Source organism: Aptenodytes forsteri, unplaced genomic scaffold (genome assembly GCF_000699145.1).
Source record: "Aptenodytes forsteri isolate BGI_AS27 unplaced genomic scaffold, ASM69914v1 Scaffold183, whole genome shotgun sequence".
Classification (NCBI taxonomy): domain Eukaryota; kingdom Metazoa; phylum Chordata; class Aves; order Sphenisciformes; family Spheniscidae; genus Aptenodytes; species Aptenodytes forsteri.
This window is the reverse complement of record NW_008795918.1, coordinates 839,420-851,158: the sequence shown is the minus strand read 5'-3', so window position 1 is coordinate 851,158 and position 11,739 is coordinate 839,420. Positions and strand designations below refer to the sequence as shown.

Below are 11,739 nucleotides of genomic sequence, written 5' to 3'. Positions count from 1 at the left end.
TTCATTCCGTTTGTCCATGTGGATTTTGTGCCTGAAGTGTGGGTTTGAGGTGTTTGCATCCAGATGATCTACAGGGGCGGTGCTAGGACTCAGGAGAGCCTCTGTTCCCCTACACCTGACATCCTTCCCTACGAGGTCAGCCAGCCAACAGGCAGCATGCACAAGGGGGTAGTCTGGTTTTTAGTCTGATGTAACCTGTGAAGGTGCCCACGTGCTGGTAGGTTTGTCTGGCCTGCAGCCTGGGCTGTGTGTCACCGTCAGCTAACTCCCCTCTGGTCAGTCTGCTTTGCTTTCTGTTCCTTTCCTTGCTAAGGGTCCTTCATCCTTTCCGGAGTCCCAGTCCAGCTGCTGAGGTTTCAAATGGTTACTCAACCACGGGAAGTGATACAGCCCCTCATTACGCGGTGGTGCTCCCCAGCCAGGAGGGATGTGTGTCAGATGGCTGCAAGGCAAAGGAGTCAGTGATAAAGATCTCAGGAGAGCTGTACAGCAGTCAGTCTCCAGAAAAGAAAAGCTTTCTATGGTCCATCTTCCTCCACTGCTGGGTCCTCCTCACCCTCTGGACCCACTCTGTTCTGGTGTAGCAGGCTGTTGTGCGCTTTTCAGCTTAAGAGTTTCTTGCGTTTTAATTACTGTTTCCGAAGTACAGTTAAAATTAAAGATAATGTATACTATAAGCACTGTTTATTATTCATTACTGTGTGCTCATCACTGGATGAGCTGTTCTGTAGCTGTGATGTGTCAGTTCCCCACGCAGGGAGTATGGCTGGGGAGCTTCCTTGTTAAAGGCACTGGGTCAGATCAGCAGCTGGGGAAAATCTATACTTCACAGAGCGAGACTCATGTATCCTCGCTAAGGGTCTGCTTCCCCTCATAGAATATGGCATTCTTCTTCCTCCCTGGTTTCACCTCTTTTTTTATTTCATCTTTTCTCACTTGGTTTTTTTGTTTTGTTTTCCATAGTGTGGAAGAGATCACTGCTGTCTTTTAGCTTGACTGCGATTAGGCACCAATTGCAGCTGTTCCTGCTCTTTGCCTCTCCCTGGGTCTAGCAGGCAGGATGTGGGAGCTCTTCTTCACTGATAAATGTTGGCGGTCGATTTCATCCTTAAGGGCAATGATACTATAGCAAACAGGTGGGTTTGCAGCATGGAAATGGTTATGCTTACATTCACAGTTATCCCCTCTAGCGTCTGGCCCTATAGCCAAGCATTCCTGACCAGAAAGCCTCTTTCTCCAGTTTTCATGAGCTTTTCCTGAATATTGTCAGTGGTTTTGTGCAGGAATATCAGTCAGAAGGTATTTATGTGAGACACTTTAAAATTGGGATTGTCTGAAAATTTTAAGCAATTAATTTCTCAGTTGTGCATTGGGGAAAGAGGCTTTTGAAGAGGGGCTTTAAAAATGTGATCTAAAGGCAATTATCCAGGCCATGTTGAACCAGCCATTGACTGTCATATGGCAACCTCTTTGAAACTGTGATCCCCTGCTCCATATGAAAAGTTTCTTGTGGTTTTATCTTCTTTGTGAGGCACTGTAAATTTCATCCAGACATTTAAATGATGAATCTAACAAGCTTGTGTGCTGTGTTGCTAACTCGGTGTACGCAGCAGTAGGTCACCTGGTGTTTTGGAATCGCTTGGGGAGAAGGCTTGCCTTGTGCCAAGGGAACAAAATACAGCCAGGATACAAGAAAATGTGATAGTTTGCACAGGGACAGTGTCCCAGCTGACGCTCGTTCCCTACAATCATCCCATATGAAATTCCTAGTTATCAGTTGCCTCTCCAAATTGAGTATGAGAGGCAAGCAGGAGTGCAGCTTTCAATCGCTGCTCAGAGAACTGGCCACTGTATGCGTGGGGTTCGTAACGGCTAGGAGTATAAGTGAGAGACCTAGATGCCATCATGCTTTGAAAGAGCTTCTGGTCAGAACAAAATGGAGAATGTTTGCTGAGTAGGCCTTGCTATACTGTAAATAAAGCATCATCTGCCGTCTAGTTACAGCAGGAGGATGCTGGAAGGAGGGCACTCTGCAATACCTTGCATTATGCCGCCACTGTCAGTTCTTCAACTTTTTCTGCAAGCATTCTGTGCCAGTGATGTATAGGAGTGCATAGGCAATGGTGAAGACTTTGCATGTGACAGTCAGCAATCTGTGCATCCTCATTCTTACTTCTACCCATTCAGGTGTGTCCACCTGACAAATACAGCTCAACTTCTTAACTAAGAGGTAGCACCTAAGTCTTCAGCTTCATAGCTTTTTTTCAGGGATTCTGCACAGCAGAGCCTGGTTTTCAGGGACTGTCATTGACCTAAGTGCATCCCATTTAGATTCTGGGTGATACTTGGCTGATGTGACCCACAGAGCTAGTCAGAAATCCTTGTGGCAGCAAAACCTGTAGGCAGTGATTGTTCAAGGTGCCCCTGGAAGACGTTCAGGTCACAGGCTGTAGTTGCTCAGACTGACAGGCAGAAAAGCTCATTAGGTAGTAGCTGCTCCAGCCCCAGTGGATCGTATTTAAAGAGGCTGTGCATCCATCTTTTCTTCAGATGACCTGTTGTTCTGACCAGGCTTGACACAGCCCATAAACTAGACTGTAGTGGTCCAGGCCTGCAACATAACAGAAATAAAGGTCCCTGAGGCCGCTTGAATTTGCTCTACTACCAAATTGTTACCTGATTGAAAGAATGTCTCTTTCTGTTTTCCTTGTCAGCATTGGAGTTTCAGCCCACAGTCGCAATGCAGCATGAGATAAGCAGAGCTGGTTCCCACAGCAGAGCAGGTTCCAGGGTGCTGAGAAAGGGGATAGGCAAGCTCTCCAGTGGCTGAGGCACCCCTGCTCTCTGTTTGTGTACAGGTAACTTGTAAAACTTCCCTTGTGCTCTTGAGATAGAATTCACCAGAACACCCAAATCTTTGCCAGGAATTTGAGCTCAAGAGTCGTTAGGAATCAATGAGACTTGGGGGACTTTTGACATTATTACCCGCCTTTTGCTATCTTTTGCTGGCTGAGAGTTCCTCTCATTTACGCATTTCCTCCTGAACACATTGCTTGTGTACATCATTGATTGTTCCTTTCTAATTCTCTCTCCAAATACAAGAGAAAAGGGGAAGTCCCTATTTATCTGTTGTGTATCACTCATTGTTCTATACATCTCTATTACCTGTGTACTGAAGAGGAGGTCCTGTGAGCACCAAAACCAATGAGACTGCTTATCAAGTTGTGTGATGCCTCGTGTTCCTCCTTCCTGCTTTCCCCCTCTGCTTCCCAGTGTTTTCAGATCCATCTCACACTAACCACTTATTCTGTGGCTAATTTGGAGAGACCCATGTGGTGGCACTGGCCTCCTAGAAAGGATGAGGGACCAAGTTTTGTCTGCTTCTCCCTTAGCAGGAGGGTGAGTTTGGGCCTGTTTCCTGTCCAGTGTTGAAAAACAGTTCAGGAACTGCATCTTTAAGGACACTACTGCTTTTTCACATCTAGTTGAAGTTACCCGTACAGTTCAAAAGAAAGAGAGAGAAGGAGAATAACTGGCAGATAGGCAGGATGGTGGCACAAACCCTGCTTCCTTAGGAAACCAAACTGAAAGATGCTTCTCTTATATATACTTTTCGTATGGATTGGTGAGCTAAATGGATCTCTTCTGTCACTGGTTCCTAAACACATGCTGGCTCTAGCTTCCTCTCCTGCCTGAACTAGAATGAACAGTCCTGAACATAATGTGTAAGCTGGGGGTACACAGTGAGTGCCTCTTGTGGTGGTGTGTATCACCTGCGAGATTGCTTTCTACCCTTGCCTTTTCCGTGCTTTTTAATTTTTGCCATGCGATGCCTGGGTATTTTCCTTGGCCCATGGGGATCCAGAAAAGCACATCAGGAAGTTAAATGATCTCTTCCAGTGTACGTTCCTTGGCATTTGTCATCCATGACTTTTCTCTGCTATCAGACTGTGCTGTCACCTAGGTTAAGTCCTTGTGGCTTCTCTAAGGGAAGTAATCTTGACTAAACCGAACTTCTGTGTCTCACGTGGCATGACCAGCAATCCTTGCTGTTTATCTCAGCCATATGAGTAATGTGGCCGCTATAAACTCATGATAGTAAAGACTTCACTAATGTTGTAAGTGCACATTAATTATCTGACTGCTGCACATTCGTGGACAAAAGCTGTATCTGCGCTTGACTGACATACAGAAAAGCATGTTTTTCAGCTGCTGCAGTCCCCATGTCTAGCAGTTTTTGCTAAGTACAATGCACCATGTTCCTTCACCTTTTTTTCAGTAAGACTAGTTCCCAGGGGCCCGGATGAGCTGTTAGGTTTCTGCTTCCCATAACAGATCCCTGCTTACAGTTGCCTACAGATGCTTCTCTCTTCCTCTCCTATTCACTGCCTTAGGCTGAATGTCTTTGGAAAATTTTAGGTGTTTCCAAGAAATGATACATAAGGCAATACATTTTATAATAATTTAAAAGGAGTTCATCCTATCCTATTGTTTGCCTTTTTTTCCCCTTCATGTGATTTCCACTGCTTTCCCTCCTGGAGGAGATTCTGATGGGGCTGTTTACTGCCATATCAAAGTTTGCTTTCATTTGGCACCAAATCCGTGCAGAAGTCTGAATGAAATTTTTTTTGAGTGCCACTGTCAGAAAATGCCAGTTGCGTTTATGGAGGATATGTGATTGCAGAATCCCAGCGCTAGTGGGAATTACTGGCAAAACTCTTTCTTTGATCTAAGGAGGTTCTTGGCGGTGTAGGAAGGGATGAGCCTGCCACCATTGAGGTCACCTTTCACATCTTTATTGAGCAGGGTGAACAGACTAGTTTGGAAGGTATGAGTGCTGCAACTTGTGAACTGTGTGATGCAGGGGCCTGTCATCTTCTCATGACCTTGTGATTCAGCATCTTACTGGATATGAGGTCAGTTTGTAGTTCGGCATCACCACACTTGGCTGCATGACACTGGACAGCTCCAGTCTCACAGGATCCAGCCAAATGAAGCCTCCAGCATTTAAAAATGAACCTGTTAAATGTAAGTGTCAATTTTTTCCCCTTGTTTTCCACCTTTCCTAATGATTTAAAATAAAGAACAGAGCAACATTGCATCTGCTACCACTGAAATGCTTCAGTGGCATGTCACAAGCCCTTCTGGAGCAATTGCTGCTCCAGTCCCTTGAGTGAGAGCAAGGCTGTATTCTCTGCTGTATTCACCCCTGTGAAACGGCATCTTTGTATGGGCCAGCCTGTAGCTTTTGCTGTTGGCATATGATTATGTTAGTGCTGGTTTTGTTCAAGTGAATGCCTGTTGCAGTTTTGCAACTTCAAAATATCATTCTTGCTTTAAAGACATGCCATAGGAGGATGTAGAAAAAGTGGACAGGTTGCACTACATCATGTCCCTTAGCCTGTTCCTGGAGCTCCCAAGCTCTAAGGTACCAGGGAGCAGAACGCTGTTCTGGGGTTGCTGGCAGGAATGAGCTTCAAGAGCGGACTCCATGCTGCATTAAGCTGACAATGCAGATGTGCCCAGGATGACTTTATTTCCCACTGCCATCAACTGGCACAGTTGCATAGCTTTGCAAAGAGTCTGTTCCCATACTGTTCTGATTTGAAACCACTCCAGATCCGTTTTGTTCAGCCCTTTGGTTGCGGTTCTGGCTCTATGTTTGGTGTCTTACTGTACATTTACTTGTTGAAGCTGATCCTAGTCCTGGTTCACTATGAGGCTAGTGAAGTGAATCCTTGCAAAGAGATGAGGGGAGAAAGATCCCAGTGTAAAGGCTTGAAGTTTCCGGAGTTATGTATGTGATTATTTATTGCTTTTGAAAATTATTTACTTGGAGTGTGTTTGCAGAGGTCATTGTCTGAACTGTTGCTTTCGAACACAGCTGTGTCATGGCTGGCCACAACTGAAGCAGGGATGGGAGGAAGCCAGCAGATGATTCTGGAGGGAGTTGGTTTGTGCCACAGGATTCTGTGCTCCCTTCTTGGGGGGCTGCTGGCCTCCTTCCTCCCTCTGGCTTGCTATAGGAAAGGGTGCCTATGTAAACGACTTTGCTAATATAAGTTAGGCAAATAGACTGTATGGATTAAAAAAAGAACCTTAAACAGAAGCATTATCTGTGTTTGATGCTGTTTAATAGATGTTTTTTCCTGCTAAGTGTAAATCTTTATGGGTCCTGGTAGCACTTCAGCACCATTCACAAGCTAATGAGCTGCTAATTATCAGCCCTGCCCAGGCTAATTAGTTCTGTTAAGAGTGTATTAATCTAGGCGGAGCTCTGAGCTAATGCAGCTTTGCTGCTTCTAGGACTTGAGCTGATCTGGTCAAAACTGGGATGTAGATCTCTGATTTTGGGCTGTTCTGTGTGTACAGGCCCTAGGTACTGTGATTTCTCCTAGCAGTCGTTGAGAGCTGTTCTCCTGCTAGCACAAATGCCCAGTCTCCAGGTCCCAAGAACTTGCACGCATTTTACTGATTTCCCCAATTTAAACATACCTACTGTGCGCTTCCCTTGAGCGTGGCAGCAGTGTGGATGGAGTTTCAAGAGGGAGAGGTTAGAAGGCAGCAGGCTTGGTGCGACAGAAGTCAGCAATGAGACACCCTCATATTGCACCACAGGGAATAGAAACCCCCCTTCCTTCCTCCTCACAGGCGTGAGCTCAGGTGGGTCAATACAGCTCTTCAATAGTTCTAGCCTTAAAGCCCTTTGCTATTCTTACGTTTTGTCCAGTGAGTCAGCTGCTTGGAAATAAAGATCTGCAGATTTGTGATGGTGCAGGATATGGTATATTTTGTTTTGCTGGTAGGATGCTTTGTCTTTCTGGTGCTTAGGTTGCCACATGGTTTCACTTAGGTTCCCAGTGATATTCTAGAGAGAAACTCTATGTGCAGCACTCTGCAGCAGCCTAATAGCTTTGATTTATTAGGCAAATATCACAGTTCTGTTTATGCAGACAAGTAGGCAAAGTAGGTGCTGTAAAACTCATGTTGGTCTCCTAAAACTGGGAGTGCAAGCAAACTGGGAGAAAAAGGCAAACTATTTGAGGCTGGTTGGCCTATTTTACTAATCCTTTTTTCCCTCAACTTTTTCTTACAGCCCCATGGGAACCTGTACTAAGCATTCCCTAGGTGGCTGCATGTGTGATGTTACTCAGTTCCGCCTCTCAGTGCAGCTTTCTAAAGCTTGGTTAATAAATGGCATCACTTTGGTTCCCCTTTTTTCTGGTGCCCCATCCTGCTCTCTGCAGGTTCCAGTTCAAGAAGTGATAATACACAGAGTTCACACGCAGTGAACAACAGAAACCCCAAAGGGGTTCTTCATACACAATGATGTTGGTGCCAAAGGAAGGAGAAAGTAAAATCAAGGGGACTCTGACTGTGAAAGGAGTGATGTGATTAAACATACTTATCTGGGAAAAAGCCCTTACTGACGTGATGTTTTGTTTCGCTTTGCTTTACAGGTGCTCTCCATCACTATGAGCTTATTTCATAGAGGGACTGTAGCCCGCTTGATCAGCGGATGTTAAGTGTCCCATCTGAAGACGGGTTGATGTGGTTCCTTTCTGCCACTAAGGATTGTGGTTGGTGAATGTATTTGCCCCACCATCTCTAAGTTAATGGTGTGCCAAGGACAGCTGTGAAGCAGCTCTTTCTCTGGATATTGATGTGGTATCTTCTTAACGCATCACGACGCCTCGGGCCCACCGGCAGCACAGGATATGGAGGCTCTTGAAGTTGATGACATTAGCCCTGCCTTGGAAGTGACTGAAGACTTTTTCAATAGTTTTGATACTAAGCTTGAAAAGATTGTGCAGCCCTCTGAGGTGTATGGTGTACAGGAGGTCCCCGAACTGGTTGGGCACGAGGTATTTGATCAGATAACAGAGAGCAGGAATCTGAGGAACGTCGCCTCCTTAGCCAAAAGTAGCCTCATCTGGGATCACTGCAAAAATGGCCTCTTGGAAACCAAAGCTCAGACAGCATTCCCTGCCAAAGACCAGCACGTGGTGCAGAGGGGAACAGCTGCTGACAACCTTGCTTGGGCAGGGGAAGGGGAGACTGCAGCTTTTAACATCTTCAATATCTGCCAACGGAGGAGAGACAGGCCTCGCTCGGTGAACGACATCCTGGTGCAGAATGAGGAAGCCTCCACATTCAAGCCAGGACACAACAGGTCACGGTCCGATATCAGCCATGTAAACTGGGGAGTGGTCTTCACGGGCACCTCCCTGCAGCAGCTGCCTGTGCCTGGGCAGGACAATAACTGCGCTTTGCTCTCTTACCTGGCGTTAACCAAGGGAGAGGACATCCAAGGAAACACAGGTTTGTGCTGATGCTTTATTGTTTCTGTTGTTATGAGGACTTTCCTATTTGTTTTTAATATTTATTTTGAAAGAGGAGCTGCATGTTTCAAAAAAAAAAACAAACAACCCAAAAAACAACTGTGAGGTAGCTCTTAAGATGATGGAAATCAGCATGGCTCTGTTGTCTTTGGTATAGCTCTGTCCGTTTTCCTGCCTAAGGATCAGTTTTTAAACCAATCTTGTTGGTTTTTAAACCAAACTTCTGTTCTTTTCATGGTTTGAAAAACTAAGCTTGTTTTACTTTTTGCTTCTATTTTGTTTGGTTTGACTCAGGAAAAAATTATTTATTTGTTATGTATTTCTGATCATTTCCTTACCTGATTTTCCCAAACTAAAAAAACTTTGAATGCTAAAGCTACTGGGAGAGTGGCAAATCCAAACAAAGGCAGTTTTCATAAAAGTTAAAGAGTGGCCATTAAAAAGAGGACATACAAAGCTTCACTGTGAGGCCCGAGATCTCTGCTCTGTTTCTTTAAGAAATGCTGGCTATTCAGTCCATAAACAATTAACAAACTCAAGCATGCAATTTGTGCTTGTCGATATTAAGGCATCTCTGCCAGCTTTGTATGGGGTACAGGAAATCTTGTTATCAGATTGAGGCAGGCATCTCCAGTGAGCCATACGAAGCGATACTTCAGCGAGTGATACTTTTTCCTTTTCCTTTCTCAAGCACTGCACTGGAAGAGGTTGTGCTTGGGGTTTTGGAAACACTGAACCAGTGTCTCCATCTCCATGATTTATTTTGTAGATGCCAGAAGTGGACTGGGCACTTATGAAAAAGAAAAGCAGTTAGTGCCACAAAGGTTTTATAACCTAAATAAAGGCAGGACTTAACAAAGGAATTTAAAAATCAAAGGGTTGTGAAAGTGTGCATGTGTGTGTATGGTGGAATGGCTCCAGTTATGAATAGGTAGCCTGTTTAGGGTTAAAAAAAGCCTGTTGGGTTAGGTTTTCCAGATAAGTCAGCTATTTTGGAGCATGAAATGCAGGTGCTTAAATGGTTGTTTGTGGATGTGTGCATATAAAAACATAAATATATATATTTAGGTAGGTACATATGTATGTATATATATGCACACAAACCTGTAGGTTATTGTGTTATATTGTGACATAGTTGCTGTATCCCAAAGAAGGGTGCTCTTCGTTTACAAAGGCAAGTATACCTGCTGTTATTTTTGTTCAGGGAGTTATATTGCTTCCTGTAGAGTGGGGTCTCTGTTCTGTGTCCTTCCCGTGGAAGGGATGCAGAACAGGAACGCACCCAGAAGCCTGGAGACAGAGCTCTCAGTTTCTGTCAGCTGTATCCTGGGCATCTCATGGGTTTAACTTAACATGTAACACCTTTATATGCCCACAAAAACACCATTAAAATCTAGCCATTAAAGGTCAATACATGTCCCTGATAGTGTTTTAAGTTTAACCTTTTTGGCCCAATTTCCCCACGCAGCCCTCAGAAAAAGAAAGGGGTTCTGTTACTTATACTGTTTATAATAAGAAATACCTAAGCCATTCTGTATTTAAAGACTTGTTCATGCACTAATTCAGTGAGAGTGATTTCAAGCTGCTACTAGATCCCCAAGCTGCAAGAAGCAAGCCGCCAATCCAGCTGGTGTTGAGCAGCATAGTCTGAGGCCGAACAGGTCTCCCTTCTGTCAGTCCAGGGCTTAGGCAACTGCAAGAGTACGTTCGGGTGCACCCTAATGCATTGTACCTCTGTTTGGGGTGAAGCAAATTACATTCCCCTCTCCCTTACACACAAATGCAAGACAGTGTGATGCAACTGTTCATAAAAGGAAGCAAAAATGAAAAATGGAAACAATGTAGGTTTTTCTTCCCCTTCTGGCAAGCAAAGAAATTTTATGAGGAACTGCAGTGCTGGTACACCATTGCGTCTGCAGTCAGGGACTGCATATTGCATTGTCTCCCCCCTCCTGGGTGAGAGTCTCCACACTTTCAGAAGCTGGGCTGTCTGCAGTGTTGTCCTTCTTCGACCCCAGCTCCCACTTCAGCTGTTCCAGTCCACTTTGCTTAGAGACGACAGACCCCAGGGAGATGCACCAACCCTCTGGAAGCCCTAATAGGGCCTTGCTGTATCCAGAGTCGAGTCTATAGCAGGATTTCGAACCAGTGTCTAGAACCTTCTGTGCTGTAACCATGAGAGGAAGAAAAAAGACAAGCAACGTGCTCTGTGTACAGTTGGATCTAACAGGGGGCTTTCTTAAGGTAGGTTGTGTCCAGGATTTAGTCACCCCATAGCAGTGTGTACCCAAGGCGTGCCACTTTAGTAGTAGCAGTGGAGTTCAGTAGTACTATTCCCAGCTCCTCAGCAGGCACTTGTACTGTTTAAATGCAGTTAATGCAATGAAGTTTTTCTCCATACAGAAAAAGTAAACAAACTATGTTAGAGTGATGTACTCTTTATCGTTATGATTTCATGTTAAACAGTTTGTAGTTGTGAGTTTTAACTGTGAAGAACTCGCATCTATAAAGTAGTTTTGTGAGGTATAGCAATATTAGCACTCTTAAAACCAGAAATTGACAGATTTCCATGAAAAAAAACTCTTGTTTTTATACTATCTGCAATAGTGTCAGGTATCTTACAGCTCATCTGTTCCTCAATTTCTCTGTGGCACCAGGAACAAGTCCCATTGCTGTGCTCAGTGCTGCCAGAAGCGTTGTCTCTTCAAAATGGCTTTTTACAGAAGAGACTCAGTATGGTCAAGTTCTGGGATCTTGGAGGTGAACTGAGCAAGGGAAGGAAATGGATTAGTAAGAGTGGCTGAAGAACTTCTCCCAGTACTCACCTGTAGCCCAGCAGCAGTCAGTACCTCTAAGGTGCTCAGCCCACAGTTTTTCTATTGCTTTTTGCAAAGGTGCAAGGCATTTGTCAGTGCTTGCTGTGTGCCCTCCAAGAGCCTTTCTGCATGGGATGTTTGAAGGCAGTGGTACCTTCTTTGAGGAAGGAGAACAACTGTGCTCTGAAAATGCACTCTTTTAACCTGTTTCCTTAACCTGTTCTGTTCAGCTGCTGTGCAGGTTTTAGAAGGTAGCCATGGTATTTCTTCCCTCTGTGTTTACAAGAGAGCCTGCCATAGAGTTTGCTGCTTCTGTGAGCTGAGCTGAAAAGAGAAAAGCAAAAGCAAGAAAGTAGATGTTGCAGGTACGTGTATCTGGGACTGGTAATTATTCTCCACAAGAGACCAGAAAATGTATTTTAAGGTTGGCTAAAAGCTGCTGCAGTGGTTGAAGGAGTTATAGTGGCTGCAGCCTGTGGAGACATCCCTTTCCAGGGCTTTAATACAGATTAAACTAATGCATATGAGATACTGAGAGCAACTTCAGCCACTCCTATCGGTCCTCATTGCGGTAAAGGACT

General features: G+C 44.7%; 1 protein-coding gene across 2 annotated transcripts in view; it reads left to right on the top strand.

The window, feature by feature from the left end:
• The first annotated feature begins 994 nt into the window (after positions 1-994).
• The window catches only part of PLEKHM3 (pleckstrin homology domain containing M3), a 95,758-nt gene continuing 85,013 nt past the window's right edge, over positions 995-11,739 (top strand). For both annotated transcript variants that reach the window (XM_009284641.2, XM_009284642.2), the window contains exons 1-2: positions 995-1,136; positions 7,461-8,322. In XM_009284641.2, coding sequence (XP_009282916.1) covers positions 7,719-8,322 — 604 coding nt within the window. In that variant the 5' untranslated portion in view covers positions 995-1,136; positions 7,461-7,718. The remainder of the gene's footprint in view (positions 1,137-7,460; positions 8,323-11,739) is intronic.